The sequence below is a fragment of the Trachymyrmex septentrionalis genome, unplaced genomic scaffold, assembly GCF_001594115.1.
Source record: "Trachymyrmex septentrionalis isolate Tsep2-gDNA-1 unplaced genomic scaffold, Tsep1.0 scaffold60, whole genome shotgun sequence".
Lineage (NCBI taxonomy): Eukaryota > Metazoa > Arthropoda > Insecta > Hymenoptera > Formicidae > Trachymyrmex > Trachymyrmex septentrionalis.
The window spans coordinates 6846389-6865718 of record NW_017305779.1 but is presented as its reverse complement, the minus strand read 5'-3'; the positions used below and the strand labels follow the sequence as shown (position 1 = coordinate 6865718).

Here is a 19330-nt window from a genome sequence, read left to right as displayed (position 1 = left end):
TTAAAGTATATTTCTAACAACATATTTTGAAACAACATATTTCTTCTATCTGATGGAAACATGTATCTGATGTAAAAATCTAAAATTTGCGACTATTCGAACATGTATCACTGTTACTTTTCGTATTGTACATACATTAGACTTTTTAAATTTAAAATATTTGATAAAAATCTTTAACTGTATAACGCTAATAAATAATTCAAGAATTAAATTTACCTAGAGTTTTTTTAAATTTAATTTTCAACAAATAGTTGATTTCAAAAAGTATCACAAATGAAATTCATAGTATTTTAGTATAAAATTTTCGAGACAAATTGTAAACCTAAAATGAAATTTAGAATCAATAGGAAATGAATAATAAATAATTCAGCTACTTATTATATTTACGTATTTTTATGTGATACACGACAATCACTGTCAAATTTCGAGCAATGGGGCGATTCGATCATTGGTTTTTTTTTGCAAGTTTTCCAGCAAGATGATCAACATTTTGAATTATTGGCAATCGTGTATGATGAATATCGCCGTGATGCCGCAGACATGATCGATATGACGTATATTACGACGCCAGTCACCATGTGCATCGAAAATATAATCGCGTAAGCGGGGATCCTCTGAGAAGTTTCCATTTTCTGAATTTGTTCACATTCGGTCCACACACCGAATATTCCCATGATCAATCTGCACAGTGTACCTAATATCATCTTCGTAATTGAAATTCCGTAAATCCATCCGTTTGATCAGAGCATGCGTATGGATGAACCGAAGAAAATCTATTCTTTTTCTTCTTACGTTATTTACGAAACGGATGTACAATCATAACTGACAGACGAAAGCATAATACAACAGAACTTAATTTGTATTATACACATTCTCGCATTTGTAAACCATCGCCGTTATCACAGTAGTTCTGTCACGCAGTTTAAAATTTGGAACGATTGCGTGCGCGGAATTTTTTGTCGACAAAAGATAATTATGGAAAAAGATCGATTCATACGAGACGGCTTTTAACAGAAGTACAAATGTCTATCAGGTCATGGATCGAGAATTATATTGAATCAACGAAACTACGCGAATTATTAATTAAGTCAAGTTTAACATCTTGATGTACCTGATTTTTTAAATTAGGACCTTACGTGTAATTTTGTTAATAAAAGTTAATTAAAAAATTAGAAATCTTAGGTGAATGTAAAATATATCGAAAAGTTGTTTGATTTTTTACGATAGTTGTTATAAGTAGTGAAAGGAGAAAATTATGATTACAACAAAATTAGTCTTTCATCTTGTTATTCGTTTCGAAGATTGTGTCAATTACAGTTTAATATCGAGTACTGTTACGATAATTATTTCATCAAAATTATGTAAATTTTAGGAGCATATTAAAGTACGTCATCGATGTTTTAATGATCTGTGAAAATGGAACAGGCAACAATTCACTGCTTGCAAATAAAATAAAACAAGCTTTTATACTTACGTTACTAAAAGTAGATAGAGATATGTCTATCATTCTGCCTGCTGAAATTTTTGCCGGAATATTGGAAACTGCCATTATTAGTATTAAAGAACGGGCTCTTCTGTATTGAAGATGATACCAATTTGTCGTGGATGTCATTAATCCAACCTTGATGCTCTGTTATAATTAAGTAAGTATATATTAAAAAAAAAATGTTTATAAAAATGTTGGTGCCTAACTTATTGCAAGTAAATATGAATACTTGCTACCTGATCTGTCAATCGTTGACCCACATAACAATAGGTAAAAATGGATAAGACGAAAGATGTAAACATCACAGAGTGAGTTAACATAGCCGTTGAATCATTATTTTGCCATTCCTATGAGATTAACAATCACAATACACGAAGTTTATGATATAATTTATTTTTAATTCTTTTGAATTTTTAATTTGATTTAAATACTATCAGTCTTAATTTTCATGTAAATATTAATTGTCAAATTATTACGCCTGAATAAAAGCTTTTCCGAAAAAATTCATTGTTATTACCATAATAGAATAATACCCTGAAAGGCATAAGAGTAGACTAGAGCCCATTATTTCCACTAACCATACATATCGCATAGTTGCCTCTATTTGTACTAGAAAACTGTAAATAAACAATTTGTTTATTTAATAATTTATTCAATTTTGTATTTAAAGTATTACACTATAATAAAATATATTTAATAAATGATGTAATATATTTAATATATTAAAGTATTTATATTTAAATAAAATTATAGTTTAATGTTTGTTTAATAACTATAATAAAATTATAATGTATTAATTAGTTTAATTTTTATAATTTTAATTAAGCATCTCGATATATTTTTAATATAGAATACGATAGAACATAACTGCAATAATAATATGCTAATTTGATTACTTACATCAACTACAATTTGTAATTATTTATTTGACAAAATAAATCGTTTAGATAACACTTCCCCTTCTCACATATTTTTGTAGACTCACCTTTTCACTTTTATTTGATGCTGTACAATATTAGCCAACAATATCGCGACAGCTTCATCGTTAGAATTCGATATGTTGTCGAGATTCTGAAGTTTGCCCATTATAACGCTTAATTGTCCACAAACGTGCATGATGAAAAATGCAGCCAAGCCGGCCGCACCGATTCTTGTCGAATAGGTAATTAATCCTGCAAAGGCTTGCAGAGTAAAGACGATCTCGTACGCTGGTGACACTTGTCCATTGAACTTAATGAAGTAACTCGGCATTGCCAGCGCTCTCACGGTGATGTTCTCCGGTGTGAGCATACGACCCTTCAAAATTGGCATGAGTAGTCGATAACATAGTCCGCCGGTATACATGAAAACGGCAGAAAAAATCACGAATTTTCGGCCTACTCTCGCTGTAGACAGCATCGCTTTCCGATCGCTTTCATTGACCGTATCGCTCCAATCCTGATGCACCCGATTCAGGCATGATTGAATCTCTTTTGCGTGGTTCAGTATCATGAAATAGTTTATCCAACTCATCGAAGCATTTACTATTGGCGCAAGCAGTCTGACTCTACGTTTGAATTCGAGTTCTTTTAAAAATACTTGTAGAAGACCCGGCACAATGATAAATCCGAATAAAAAGTGACAAATGACGATTTGGAAACGGGTCGCAATTCTTTCCATGTTGGAAGCGTAATTAGAATTCGGCCACGCGCCGATTGATCGCAGAATAATACGAGTCACTTGTACGGCGTAATTGAAATCGTTATCGTGTTTGCTCGTCGTTAATGAGTTTTTCATTATTAGCTTCACTCAATAGTTTTTCTTTTTTTCACGACTAATTGAATTGTCGACCGCAAATTTTAAGTTTATATTGTTATTTTCCAGACATTAAGAATTTCTGTTAATGTTGTAGGGTTTAGTGACAGATGGTTAAGCGAGACTAAACGTTATAACATTACTGGATATATGTGTTGATAGATAGTCTCCCTTTCTGTAGTAAGAACAGAAAATGTAAAGCGCGCTTGCGTGCATTAAACGTCTGCGCATAATGACGGGGTTATACGAAAGGGGTTGACAAAATTATCGAATAAACGCAATATTGACGGGTAAAGAGAAGGTTCTCCATGTGATGCATGACATTGTAAAATTTAAATTCACGAATGTGAAAGAGTAAAGTCAAGTGTCGTTTTATGTGCTGCATAGTACTGTGTACGTCAACAGAATGTCATGTAAGTACAAAAAAATATTGTAATACTATATTCTAAAAGTACATTACCTTCACAGTAAAGAATTGATATAAAAATACATTTAGTAAGTTGTAAACGCGATGTAATAATATCATAAGTACAGAAGTGTATATATGTAAATGTATAAAGATTATACATTCCGTTTTCAACACAGAGGAATATAATGATAAAAGGTTAAGAAAATTTATGCTTGCGTTAATTTATGATATTAATAATGCTATTTTCATTTAGCTGAAATCTGTAGATTTCAAATCTATATTTTTTTACATATAAAACTTAATTTTTTTATCTAATGAACTACTGTTTTAAATACTGGTTGTGCGTAATATATTCAGATATGCCACCGATGTTCGCATAATCTAAAAAAAATATATAATTACATTTCCAATGGTTTACTTGTTTGTAGTAATTAAAAAACCATAGCATTTTAACAAAATATTTGAAGCGCACTTACAGCACCGAAACTATTTAAAGATAGATCCATAAATTTTCCCGCGGTGATTTTAATGGGAATACTAGACATCGCGATTATCAAAACGAGACCGCGAGCAGTTTTGTGTGGAATTCGATACCAGTCGAGAGTACAAAAAGTGATGTACATCTTCGTGCTCTATAATGGGATAACATAATAGATATCAGTGAGTCTTACCAATATGATAAATTAACAATTATCGATCAATACCTGATCCGTGAGAAGCTCACCGATGAAACATAGTATGAAGATATTAAAAATAAATGTTAAAAGAAGTATAGTATACGTTAGCATAGATACTGCATCATTATTTTCCCATTCCTGTAAAATGAATATAAAAAATGATTTCTATTAATTAATTTCTTTTAATATAAAGATATATTTAAATTATGTTAATAATATAAAAATTATAATAAAATTATATGATTTAATATAAAAAATATATTTTAGTTATATTAAATTTATAATTTTTTGTGTACCATTATTATATAATATCCAAGAAGACACAAGATGAACGTACACCCGACTACTTCCACCAAACATATATATTGCAAAATTTCTTCTACCTTGCTTAAAAAACTAGATTGCATTAATAATAATATTTTATTCTCAGTAATTTTTTTTTATATTTATAAAATAATAATTATAAAATTTTCTCGCAAGCAACATCATTAGTGTAATAACGTTACCTTTTTATCCGGATATGTTGTCTCACGACAGATGCCAATTTCCCATTGGCATATTTATCAGAGAAGTACTTAGCCTGCGTGAGATCTTCCATTCTAGTGATGAGAATTTTTAATTGACCACAGGCATGCAACACCAGAAGAGCTGCCAAGCTATAGGTTCCGCTGGTTGCCGAATATTGCACAAACCCGGAGAGAAACTGGATTGAAAAGATAATCTCGTAAGCTGGCGTCTTCTGTGGATCGACGTATACATAATAACCATCGAATCCCATCGGTCTGATTGTCACATTTTGCGGCGTGACGATGACTCCGCGAGATAATGGCACGATTGTGCGATATGAAAATCCGCTGCCATATACGAAGGCTACGCAGAGGATCGCAAGGCTGCGTCCAATTTTTGAATTGCTTATCATGATTCTGCGGTCTCCAATCAGACTTGCTTTATTCCAATCTTTTTCTATGTGCTCGATGCAATCTTTGATTCGATCACTTCGGTAAATTAACAACGTATGCTTTAGCACCGCCATCAAGCAGTTGCACATAGGACCAATCATCTTGATACGCCGACGCGCATTTGATTCCTTGAGGAACATCTTAAGTACGCCCGGCACAAAAATGAAGTAGAGTAGGACCTGAGACAGAATCCTGAGCATCTTTGCCTGGATAATTCTAAGAGTAGATGAATTTCCAGGCAATGGCCATAAGCCGATCAGGTTTAGAACACCACGCGTAACATTCACAGTGCGTTTGATATTGTCACGATGAAGGATATTCACGTTCATAACTTTAAAATCTACTTGATCTTGACGTCGTCGACGAAGAACTGATCGGACGTACCGTCATGAAGTAAAAATGCAAATGGTGATGCGCTTGCGTCTTCAATGAGAGCGGAAGAAGTGAGGGACTGATAGGTACAACGATTGTTACAATCTTTTCCCTCTTGTAAATCACGAGAAAGTTGTGCAAGTTATTGTTGGGGACGTTCGAGGAAGCATTTACCGTGACGGGAAGTCTAGCGACTTTAGAAGGCACACGAGAAAATAGGGAAAAAAAAATAGCGAGCACACAAAGGAAAACTACAGATGTTCTATTGATCTTTTAACGGTACGTTCATCATTTCGTGTTCAATAAAATATTTTGTCATGGAAGGTAAGAAACAAAGTAAGGATTCGAACAACAATTATAAATGATTGTAAAAGGTATAAAAAGTCATATTAATGCTAATTTCTTTTCTTAGTATTATAGACGTCAAATAGTTTATTAATAGATTATAAAGATCAAATAGAAATGTCTGATACATTGTTTACCTCTCATTATTGCATTACTTGTTCTTCTTTACAGATTAACAATAAGATAATTGAATAAAAATTTTGTAATAGTTTTCTACAATTATTTAGATGATCTCTAACTCAAACAGGAAGTAAAAATGATCAAATCTATACATAATGATATGATACATTATTGTATGAGCAAAGTATATTTGAATCGAGATCTATATTTCGCAAAATATTTTATTTTCTGAGTAAATGTTTGATAAGAGAAAATTTGTATTATGTAATTTTTTTGTTGTATACTTTTATCTTTATATTAATATTTCTACTAATAATTAATGTTCTACTAAATGACGTTATATGTCTACGTCTACAAAAAAATACAATCAAACATTTTTGTATAAAGGGTTATTATTCCATCATTTTTCGAATAAAATTAAGATATGTCACAGCCGTTTTAACCACCTGGAATATAGTACACATTTTCATTAATCATTTTTTATAAGTAAATCCGTTACTTACATCACCGAAAGTTCTGATGGACAGATCGAAGAACTTTCCGGCTTTTAGTTTTGCCGGGACAATCGACGTGGCTATAACTAATATCAGTGCTCGTGCTTTCGCATTCGGAAGACGGTACCAAGCCAATGTACATACTGTTAATGCTAATTTCTCTCCCTAATTTCAGTAAAACAAGTTACAGGGTATAAAATAAAAATCAAAAAGAAAAATATCCAATATATTTTCTATCTTATTACTTATTAAACGCGTTATATGGATTTATATAATACGATACCTCTATGAAAAGTTGTTCACCGATAAAACAAAAGATATAAATATTGAATCCAATTGATGTGAGCAGAATGAGATAGGAGCACATAGATATAACATTTTGATCTTCCCATTCCTGCAAGATTGATAATTATATTTGTTTATTTTGTACACACACAGACACAGATACACACACACACACACACACACACTCGCGCGCGCGCGCGCGCGGAATATGTTTTAAATGTAATAAAATAGCGTCTATGTTTAAAATTGTGCGAACTGTTATCACTGCATAATTATTTAAGCGCACCGTGATGACATCGTGTCCTAGAAGACATACAATAATCGTACATCCCATCACTTCTAATAAGCTTGTATATTGTAAAGTACTTTGCACCAATCGTAAGAAACTACAAAGGGACGCGTACAAATTTTTATTAGAAAATCTTTTAACCTGTTATATTAAAAAAAAATTTAATAATAAAGCAAAACAAAACACAATATATTAATGTGATGTATTAACTTTATGTGAAATTCAATTATTTTGTTCTATTTAACGGATATGTTTTATTTAACAGATGATCATCTCGATACAAATATGAGAATGTAAAAATAGATACAAATATAAGAATGTGATTGATACAAAATAAATAAGACTTACTTTCGCATCTTTATCTGATGCTCCACAGTGAAGGCCAGCTTTTTATCTAAATTCTTTTCTTCTGTTTCGTTTATGAGACTGTTTATTAACGTCATCAATATTTCAAGCTGCCCACATATATGCATAACGAAGAGAGCGGCGAGGCTGCAAATCACCACTGTGATGGTATACTTGATGAATCCGGAGAAGAACTGTATAAAGAACATGATTTCGTACGCTGGACTGATTTGCCCGTTAAATAGAACAAAATAACTCGGGCATGGCAAATGCCTAATTGTGACGTTCTGATTGGTGATGGTTTTTCCCTTGCTTAACGGCACAATTGTACGAAAATATAAGCCGGATATGTACATAAATATGCCGCACAGAATGAGCAAACTTCTTGCAGTCTTGGCTTTATGAATCATGGAATTACGAGCACTGATACTTATGACATTTCGCCAATCGTCCTTCATTCGTGTTAGGCATTTTCTTACTTGATTTTTGCTAAGCACCAAACTGCTGTACTTGAGGACCGCCAGTATCGTGAACATTACAGACGAAATAAGTTTCAATCTGATGCGGGTTCGTTTTTCTACAAATACTATGTACAAGATTGTCGGGATTAGTTCGCAACCGAGGAGAAAGTAGCAGCCTGATATTAGTGAGATCCTTTTTAAATGTTCAAGAAACGAAGATTCTGTCTCTGGCCAGATACCTAATAGACGGCAAATAACGCGATTTAGTTGTATAGTGTATTTTATGTCGTTCACATAATTTTCATTTGGATACATTTCTAATGTGATTATATCGTATTTTTTTATAAGAGCGATTTTATGACGTTATGACTTTGTGTTGTACAGAATGTAGTACAACTCGCGAAAACGACCAGAAGAGTCTTCTTTCGTCACTGATCACAGCGAGCTACCTTCCAGTCAGAGGATAACTTGGTACGCGCTTGCGTTCTGAACAACTGCTCACAAATAGATAATGAGATGCTCTTGGAATTCTCGAGTAAGCACAAAATGAATAAAGTTTAGAAGTTACTAAGGATCGAGGAGAATTGCTTCCTATAAATTGTACTTTTTATCATCAACCTTCCCTAACTATAATAACCAGAAAAGTTATTATGTACGTATAACTCCGTTTCTTTCTCTTTTGTAAACTTGGTATTGTCTCAGTCGTATTTGCAATATGATGACGCAAGATAATAATCAAATGGTAAAGTATATACACTGAAAAAAATCTTAATTTTGAAGAAATATTTCTTTACTGGTATTAAAAAAATTTTTTGTTTGGATCAATGAAAATTTCTTTGAAAATGAGATACTGTACAATATCTTATTTTCAAAGAAATTGTTATTGATCCAATGAGATAATTTTTTTGAATACGAGCAAAGAAATATTTTATGATACGAATTTATATTTGATACATGTTACTATTTCTTAAAATGCACATATATATATAACATATACATAGCATTAAAATTAGAATCGAAATATTTAATTGAAATACTGGATTATATACTTTGATGCATATTATAAAACATGCAGCTGTTTTCATAATTTAAAATGTTTACTCTTTAAACATATTTATAATGTGTTTATAAGAATAAGTTAACGCATATTTAACATATATTTATATATATTACAGAATTACTTCAGAAATAAAAGCACACATTTATTGATAAAAGCGTGTTTTGAATACGGGCCTTAATATTTTATTTCATGAATTTCGATTGATAATCAAACGATTGATTGCGACGCAAACACTTACAATCAGATCTTGCATGTGTTTGCGTTTATTAGAATTTAAACGATACGTGGAAAGCAAGGGCTATAACAATAGGATTTCTGAGGAAAGTTGCTTATTGAGAGGGACAAGCGTTTTCTAAGAAAAGTATCCTTACTCATTTATCGGACTTCGTACTAACTAGGAAAAAGATCATGTTTATCTTTATGTCTTTGTAACTTGCGATAACAACGTAATGCTGATAAGGAAGAAATAATTTTAGTTTTCGTATATATTGAATATCCTGATTTGTATAATTCAACTAATATCAATTACTATCAATTAATATCAATTCTTTAATTTTATGGAAAAAGTAACTGGTATGTGATTATTCTTAATACAAATAAAAGTACATATTAATACGTGTTAATGAATGCTTTACATAATATTTGTGAATTTTTTAATGAAATATAATTAAATACATACATTTAAATAATATTTTGTATTATGTTGCAATATGATTTTGTGTTTGATTTTGTATTTATATACAATTGATTAATTCATACTATATGATGAATATGTCGAGCACAATTAACGTTATAATTTAAAAATTTAATAATTCAGTCGATTACATTTCGAATCATATTAAAATATGTCCCAGCTGTTTTCATAATCTAAAACATTTTCAGTTGTTTTCTCCTCTAATTTATTTTCAATTAATCATATTTAATGTTATTATAATACAAATAACAAGAATATGTCAAATAAAATTGGCATATAAATTGATATAAAATTGACATGCAAATAATATGATACTTATTTTATAAAAAATAATTTTACCTTAATTATCTATTGCTATTAATGAGCAGAAAACATAACATTGATATCGTTTAACGCTATATAATTAAGGCAAAAAGACAAATGGCTTATATGCTTAATGAAGTTTGCATTACAAATATCAAATATTTAGACAGTCTTGTAGGAATAATAAAATTAATTCAAAGATATTTTACTTACATTACCAAATGTCTTGAGCGAGAGATCGACAAATATTCCAGCGGAGATCTTTGACGGCGCGTTAGACATACGAATCAGTAATATGACGCTACGCGCTTTTTTGTACGGAAGACGAAACCACTCAAGCTCGCAAGAAGCAATGGCTACCTTTTCTGCCTATCATTGGATTATTAAAAAAATTTGTTTTTATCAAATTTTTATTTGCTACTTCAAAAATATTGCAATATGTTTCATATGTTTCTTTTACGATATATTTATAAAGATATTTATATGTATAACTCATTTTACACGTAGAAATTGTCATAAGATTTATGTAAAATTGCATATTTGCAATTTACAATTTTAATTGCAAATAATTTGAAAATAAATTATTTTAATCATAAAATGTTATTATTGTTATTTTCATTATTACTATTTATGTTCTAAAAACTGATCACGTTAATTTCCGTGAAACTTACCTGACTAGTAAGCTGTTCACCGGTGTAACAAAATAGAAACGTGTGAATTATCACATTTGTAATGCTTATGCAGTAAGTGCATACAGTTGCTATATTCCTATTTTCCCAGTCCTGCAAATATAAGTGCTTCATGTAATTATATTGTTAAATTATTACTGTAAAATCTGAAATGACTATTTGTTAACAAAACATACATTTTTATAAGAATTTAAAGTTTGAGTTCAGATAAGAAAGTTCTAAACTGTGAATAATTATCGAATTTTTGTTTTTTTCCTATTTGTCATTTTGCAATATGCCAAAATATTTGATTTATTCCGTTATTAAAATAAATTGACAAACTTACGAACCACTAACATAAAATATACTAAAATACAGAGTGACGCCGTGTTTACTGCAATTTCCAGTATATATACTTCTTGCAAGGTATGTTGTACCAATCGTAAAAAACTGAAATGCAATTATCGATAATAATAATTAATTTGATTTAATAGAAAAAAATAAATATCAATAAAATGTGAAAGAATAGAAAGCTAATATTTACCATGACATTGTTAATAAATATTATGATAATAAGTACGCGTAATAAAACGTATAAGTGCTATACTATCAGCGTGAATAATATGTTAGTAAGTGGGCTTACTTTCGCACTCTCATTTGATGATTCACTATTTCAGCTAGCTTTGTATTCATTTCATGTTCCTCTTGCCATTGTACGAGTGCTGTCATTAAACTGATCAAGATTTTCAATTGGCCGCACGCATGTTCCACAAAAATCGCCGTGAGACCGCATGCACTTGTCACAATCGAAACTGGAATAAATCCTATTACAAACTGGATTATAAAGATTGTCTCGTAAACAGGAGTGACTTGCACATCGAGGGAAAAGAAGTAACCCGGACAGGAGAAGTGTCTTATCGTGATGTTCTGATCGGTGATAATCTTTCCCTGGAACAACGGTAGGATTGTTCGGAAGGTAATGACAGCACTATACATGAAAATTCCACAGATCGTAATCAGACGCTTTCCCATTCTCGCGGATTTTAGCATAATATTTCGTGAATCCACATTGAGAACGTTCTCCCAATCCTCCTCAACGTGCATCAAACACCTCTTGAGTTGATCATAGCGAGATATGAAGATGCCATATTGACTAACGGACATAAAATCGTAAAGAAGAAAAGGAATCATTTGCAGTCGAATGCGCGACGTTGCTTCTATAAACCAGTAAAGGATACTGGGCACAAAGTCGCAAAAGAGAAGAGTGTAAGATATACAAATTAGCAAAAGATTGTAAGCCTTCTGGTATACAGATCTTTCTTTTCTGATGGAGGGCCAAGCGCCGAGCGCGAGCAACAAATTGCGAATTGGTTGCATGACATACAAAATATCATATTGATAATGTTCATTTCGCAGCATTTCTTTAGATTTCGACGAATATTCTACGGTTATACTTTCGAGCTTTATCCACTTTATGCACTTAATATAATGCCTGCGCGCTAACTGAATGCCACCGAGACACCGACCGTCGAAGAACGACGCTGACCGCAAAGTCGTCAACTCGTCGCTCGCGCACATGCTTGCGCATTTTAAAGATTTAACTGTCGTATGAAGAGAGAATAAAAGCAAAAAAACTTGTAAATGGAGCCGTTTGCAAGAGTCGAGATTGCATGCCATAAAATGTATTTTCCATTAACCTTCCTTACTGTAGCAACTAAAAAAGTTATCAGATATTACTCTTCTTCCTGTCTCATAGACTTGGTATTATTTCAGTCACAATATCATATCTGACACTAAAATGATTTCTATATTACGCATTTCTACATTCTATAGGATAATAAAATCGTAAGTATATATGATACATATTTACATCACATTAATCTACGTTAACAATAATTGATAATAATTATTATCAACTATTGTCATAATTGTAGATCTACAATATAGAATAGACTTATAATATAGAGTACGGAAAACATTTAAAATACATATACTAAATATAGCAAAAAATTAATTAAAATAGGGTTGCGAAATAGATATAGCATAATAAGAGACAGAAATTGAAAAGGGATTTTAATGATTGATAATAATTATCAGTAACAGAGATACTACAGTAATAAAATTTATGAGGAAAGTAAGTAAAATTCTCAGTACAAATAAATGTACGTAATAAACACATTTGTGAATGTATAAAATTATATGAATTGTTCATTGAAATATAATCAAATATATATATATTTAAATGATATTTTATATTACATTTAGATTGTTGTTTTTATGGTTTTGTATTTTACTCATCCAATAGATTCATATGGTGGATCGAACAATTAACATTATAATTTCAACTAATAGAATTTAATGATTTAATCGATTACACTTCGGAGCATATTAAAATATGTCCCAGCTGTTTTTATGACCTAAAACATTTACAATTATATTTTCCTGTAATTTTTAATTAACCATATTTACCGTAATTGCAAACATCAAGTATATATTTAATAAGTTGACTTATACAAATACAATATTTATTTTATAAAAAAAGATTTCATCTCAACTATCTAACTACTCATGGATTTAAAATGTTAATATTTATATCGTAAATTTATATTATAATTAATATAAAAATATAAATAGCAATATATTTTTTATTAAGTATATTTTATGTAAAATTTCAATATATTTAGACAGTCTTTTATGGAAATAATAGAATTAATTTAAAATTAATTTTTACTTACATTACCAAATGTTTTGAGCGAGAGATCGACGAACTGTCCAGCAGAGATCTTTGTCGGCATGTTAGACATAATAATCAGCAATACAACGCTACGCGCTTTTTTGTCCGGAAGACGATACCACTCGAGCATGCAAGATGTAATAGCTACCTTTTCCGCCTATCGTTGAATTTATCATCACGTAGCAATGGCCATAAAATGGGTTTGTATCATAATTTCATTTGCTATTTCAAAGATATTGCAACACGTTCCCTGTATTTCTTTTTCACGATATAATCATGAAGATATTTATAAAACTTATTTTAGCATGCAATAGTAACTCTTTCAAAATTTTTAATTTAAGTAAAATTGAATTTGCAGTTTTAATTGCAAATAATATAAAAATAAATTATTGTAATTATGGAACATATTATTGCTATTTTCATTATTATTACTTGTGTTTTAAAAAATGGACACATTAATATTCGTGAGACTTACTTGGCCGGTAAGCTGTTCACCAGTATAACAAAATAGAAACATGTGAATTATTACATTTATAATGCTTATCAAATATGAGCATAGAGTTCCTATATTCCTAGTTTGCCAGTCCTACAAATATAAATGCTTTATGTGGTAATCATATTATTATTGAATAATTACTGATTAACTATAAAATATATATAAAATTTGAAATAACTATATTTTGTCAATAAAAAATATACATTATTATGAGAATTTAAAATCAAGTAAAAAATTCTAAATTGTGAATAATTATCGAATTTTTATTTTTTCAATTTTTCATTTTAATATGCAAAAATATTTAATTTGTTCTGTTATTAAAATTAATTGGCAAACTTACGAACCATTAACATAAAATACACTAACAAACAGATTGTTGTTGTATTTATTACAATTTCCAGCATATATATTTCCTGTAAGGTATGTTGTACTAATCGTAAAAAACTGAAATGTAATTATCAATGATGACTATTAATGCTACTTAAACTAATAGAAAAATAAATAAATATCAATAAAATGTGAAAGAATAAAAATTTTTACCAAGCATAATATTGTCAATAAGTATTATTATTAATAACATATATTATTATTAATATGTAATAAGTTTATTAGTATAAGGTAAGTCGGAGGAAGATGCCATAGTTAACTTTGGATCGAGATATTTTTTCAACCATTCTCGATATATAAAAGGAAATAAAATCAATAAAAAATTTGATTAGTCTTATTTATTGCTGTTTAATTACAGAAATGTAAATATCTTGTAAGAATTTTTCGCAATAAAAAAATAAAAACCTTTCTAAGTAGCATCTTACTCAACCTATTGGGTAAGATGTTACGAGATCTATAATAAGATTCCCTAACTGATTTTCACTAAATAAAACATAATATATAATATATAAATATTAAAAATTCTATTAAATATTATTCTCAACAATAAAGAATAGTTTCTAATAATAGAGAATAATTTTTCTTGAAAATAAACGATCTCTAAGTAATAAATGAGAAATAAAATATATACTATTATATCTTCCTTTTAATAGCAGTAATAAAAAGTTATTTCTTAAAGTAAACGATCTCTAGATAGTAAATAAAAGATAAAAATATGCAACACACTTTAACTACAATAAAGAAAATAATTATTTCTTACAAACTGTAAACAGTTTTCATCCCCTTGGATCTTCTTTGAGTCATCTGTTGCATTTTTTGCAACAATAATTCTTTACTCACTCATATCTAGATCTTTCTTTAGCATTATAATAAAGTTTACCAATTGCATAATAATCGTCATTTTCTGTGTCAGTCAATGTAATAAATATTTGCTTCTTGAAAGCTCTGTTTGAAGATAAAGTTATTCTTCATTATTTTTTGTTTTTAAAGCAACTTGCCCCTTGTGGCATCTTACCCAATACGACTAGAAAATATAGTATCAGACTATATCAACTACGTGCTATTGATAATATAATCACTTAATATATAATAAAATTTACTCTTGATGCTAAAAAATAATGTAATCCACTGCGTATTTGTGAAATCAAGTCTACAAAAGATTAATATAAATTTTAAATATATTGTAAAATATGATTAGAACAGAACTTTTTATCAACTTACCTTGATAAATTCATAATTTTTTTAAATAAAAATGAAAAGCGAGTTCTAGTCGTATCATTCCTGGTTTACAAATGAATAAACTGAGAATACCACTAATACCATCTATGCATAAACATGGAAATTATTATTAAATAGCATCTTGCCTGGCATGGCATGTTCCCCCGACTTACCGTAAATGCTAACTATGAACAACGTTAGCAAAGTTGCTGCCTTACTTGCGCACTCTTATTTGATGCTCCACTATTTCAGCTAGCTTCTTATTTGTTTCACATTCTTCTTGCCATTCTTTCTGTACGAGTTCTGTCATCAAACCGATTAAGATTTTTAATTGACCGCAAGCATGTACTACAAAAATCGCTGTAAGGCCACATGCACATGTCACGATCGAAACTGTAATAAATCCTGTTAGAAATTGGATTATAAAGACCGTCTCGTAAACGGGGCTGACTTGTACGTCGAGGGAAAAGTAGTAACCCGGACAGGCAAAGCGTCTTATCGTGACGTTCTGATCAATGATGATCTTTCCCTGGAACAACGGTAAGATTCCTCGGAAGGTAATGACGCCACTGTACATGAAAAATGCGCAAATCGTAACTAGACGTTTCCCCGTCCTCGCAGATTTCAGCATAATGTTTCGTGCGTCCACGCTGAGAATATTCTCCCAATCCTCCTCGACGTGCTTCAAGCATCGCTTGAGTTGATCATAGCGAGATATGAAGATGCTGTATTGACTGGCGGACATGAAGTCATAAAGGAGAAGAGGGATCATCTGCAGTCGAACGCGCATTGTTGCCTTCATCAACCAGTAAAGGATACCGGGTATAAGGTCGCAAAAGAGAAGAGTGTAGGACATAAAGATTAGCAAGAAATTGTGAACCTTCGAGTGTATGGATTCTCCTTTATTGATGGAGGGCCAAGCGCCAAGTGCGAGCAGAATGTTACGAGTTGGTTGCGTAATGTACAAAATATCGTTTTGGTGATGCTTATTTTGCGACATTTCTCTATGAACTTTAATGAATCTTCGGTACTGTCGAGCTTTATCATCCACGTAACGTGCACTTAATGCACCTAAGTACGAACTAAATTGCTATCGGTTGTTGAAGGACAAGGCTGACCGCGAAGTCAACTCGTCGCTTGCGCATATGCTTGCGCATTTTAAAGATTTAATGTCGCATGAGAAAAAAGAAAAGCAGAAAGGCTTGTAAATGGAATCATTCGCATCAAGGGTCGAGATTGCCTTCCACGAAATGTATATTTATCCATCAACCTTCTCTTACTAGTAACTAAGAAAGTTATTATATGTAACTTTGTTTTTTCCTGTTTCGTGAGCTTAGTACTGTCTATATCACAATATCGCATTTGCCATAAAAATTATGTTCACGTTACATATATTTTACAATAGAATAATAAGATGTCTAAGTATGTAAGAGATATATTTATATCACATTTAATCTACATTTGATACATATGTATCACTAGATACATTTCTAGAAATATTAATGCATACACTAAAAAAAAATTTGCTGAATTTTAATAAATATTTGTTTCAATAGAGCTAACAAAATATTATCTTACAGTAAATAAATATTTACTCAAAATAAAAAATTATGCTTAAATCAAATAAATATACGTTTACATTTAGTAAAAATTTCGTTGGTATTATTGAAACAAATATTTAATAAACTTTAGTATTTTTTGTTTCAGTATATGTGTTATACATATGTAACGTTAAAATTTTGATAATTGAAACTTAAATATGTAATTAAAATATTTGATTGTGCTTTGATACATATATTCCTTTTTAATAATCTAAAATATTTTCTTTATTATTTAATGTTTTAATTCATGAGTCACGACTCATGGTGGAAAATAACAATTGATCGTGAAGTAAACTCACAGTCAGAATATGAGCTTGCACGCAATAAGAATTTAATCATTGCATGGAAAACAGAGACTAAGTACAGTAGAGTTTGCAAGGAAAGTTGCTTATCGAAAGGGACAATTGTATTCTAAAGAAAGTATTCGTATTTGTTTGTTAAACTTTATACCAACTAGGAAAACGATTATGTTTATCTTCTTATTACTAATAATTATGTTCTTATTACTAATAAAATATATGTATTCATAAAAATATTTAATGAGATATGAATTATTCAATAAAACAAAATTAAATATTAAAAAATCCTTTATCATTTTGCAGTTTTCGCATTGCAGTCATTACTGAACACTCTGTATATAATTAAATAATATTTTACATTACATTTAATATATATATGTTTTGTATTCAAATCATATATGCAATTGATTCACATAATATAATGGTATAAAACAACTAATATTACAATTTCAACTATTAAAATTTAATGATTCAATCAATGACATTTCGGAGCATATTAAAAAACGCCCCCGCTGTTTTCATGACCTAAAACATTTTCAACTGTTTTCTCGTCTGATTTGTTTTCAATTAATCATATTTACCATCATTGCAAGTAACAAACATACATTTAATAAAATTGACATATGTAAATGATATGATACTTATTTTATAAAAAAGGATTCTAAATTGTCTTATTGCAATTTGTAAATATAAAATATTAATATTGATGTCGTTTAACGCTATACTATAATTAAAACACAAACAGACTTACTTTAAAAAAAGCTACAACGTACTTAAATACTCTTTCGTAGAAACATGTAATTTACTTACATCACCAAATGTTTTGAGAGAGAGATCGATGAACTTTCCAGAGATTTTGGTCGGCGCGTTCGACATAATAATCAGCAATACAACGCTACGCGCTTTTTTGTCCGGAAGACGATACCATTCGAGCTCACAGGATGCAATGGCTACTTTTTCCGCCTATCGTTGGATTTATCATCACGTAGCAATGGCCATAAAATGTGTTTGTATCATAATTTCATTTGCTATTTCAAGAGGATATTGCAACACGTTTCCTGTTTCTTTTTTTCATGATATATTTATAAAAATATAATATAAAACTTATTTTAGCACGCAGTACTAACTCTTTCAAGATTTGATTAAAATTGAATGTATAATTACACATAATTTGATAATAAGTTATTTTAGTAATGGAACATTGTTATTGCTAATTTTATTATTATTGTGTTTTAGAAATTGGACTACATTAATATCTATAAATCTTACCTGGCCGGTAAGTTGTTCGCCAGTGTAGCAAAATAGAAACATGTGAGTTGTCACATTTACAATACATAACCAATAAGTACATAAAGTTGGTATATTCCTATTTTGCCAATCCTATAAATGCATAAGTATTTTGTATAAGTTTATTAATATTAAGTAATTTATTATTATGACTAACTTCTGTAAAATTTGAAAGAGAGAAAACTATTTGTTGCCAAAATATATATTATTATAAAAATTAGAATGCAAATAAAAATTTTTAATTACGAGAAATTAATAAATTTTTGTTTTTTTTTATTTTATTTTACGTTAAAATATTTTATTTTATGTAAAAATATTTAATTTATTCCGTTATTTTAGCATTAATTAACCAACTTACGAACCACTAACATAAAATACACTAAAAGGCAAATAGTTATTGTGTTCACCAGATATTCCACCACATATATTTCCTGCAAGGTATGCTGCACTAGCCGTAAAAAACTAAAATATAATTACCGAGAATAACAATTAATACTTAGACTTAGAAATAATAAAATAAGAAAACAAAAAGTTCATAATTTTGTTA

At 29.9% G+C, this 19330-nt stretch overlaps 2 protein-coding genes and 1 pseudogene across 2 annotated transcripts in view; all 3 read right to left on the bottom strand.

Annotated features, from left to right (window-relative positions):
- Window positions 1-495: 495 nt before the first annotated feature.
- LOC108752408 lies at window positions 496-3262 on the bottom strand (annotated as a pseudogene).
- A 754-nt stretch (window positions 3263-4016) lies between these two features.
- Window positions 4017-5654, bottom strand: LOC108752538 (odorant receptor 22c-like). Its single transcript, XM_018493390.1, has 5 exons — window positions 4873-5654; window positions 4663-4762; window positions 4394-4504; window positions 4166-4321; window positions 4017-4070 (listed from the first exon to the last, which is right to left on the bottom strand). Exons 1-5 carry the CDS (start codon window positions 5652-5654, stop codon window positions 4017-4019), a joined length of 1203 nt encoding a protein of 400 aa, XP_018348892.1.
- A 900-nt stretch (window positions 5655-6554) lies between these two features.
- LOC108752407 overlaps window positions 6555-19330 on the bottom strand; it is a 17382-nt gene continuing 4606 nt past the window's right edge. Inside the window, exons 3-8 of the mRNA XM_018493209.1 lie at window positions 15815-16600; window positions 7579-8133; window positions 7228-7327; window positions 6940-7050; window positions 6666-6821; window positions 6555-6608 (exon numbers count right to left, since the gene is read on the bottom strand). Of these exons, the coding sequence (XP_018348711.1) occupies window positions 6555-6608; window positions 6666-6821; window positions 6940-7050; window positions 7228-7327; window positions 7579-8133; window positions 15815-16600 (1762 nt within the window). The remainder of the gene's footprint in view (window positions 6609-6665; window positions 6822-6939; window positions 7051-7227; window positions 7328-7578; window positions 8134-15814; window positions 16601-19330) is intronic.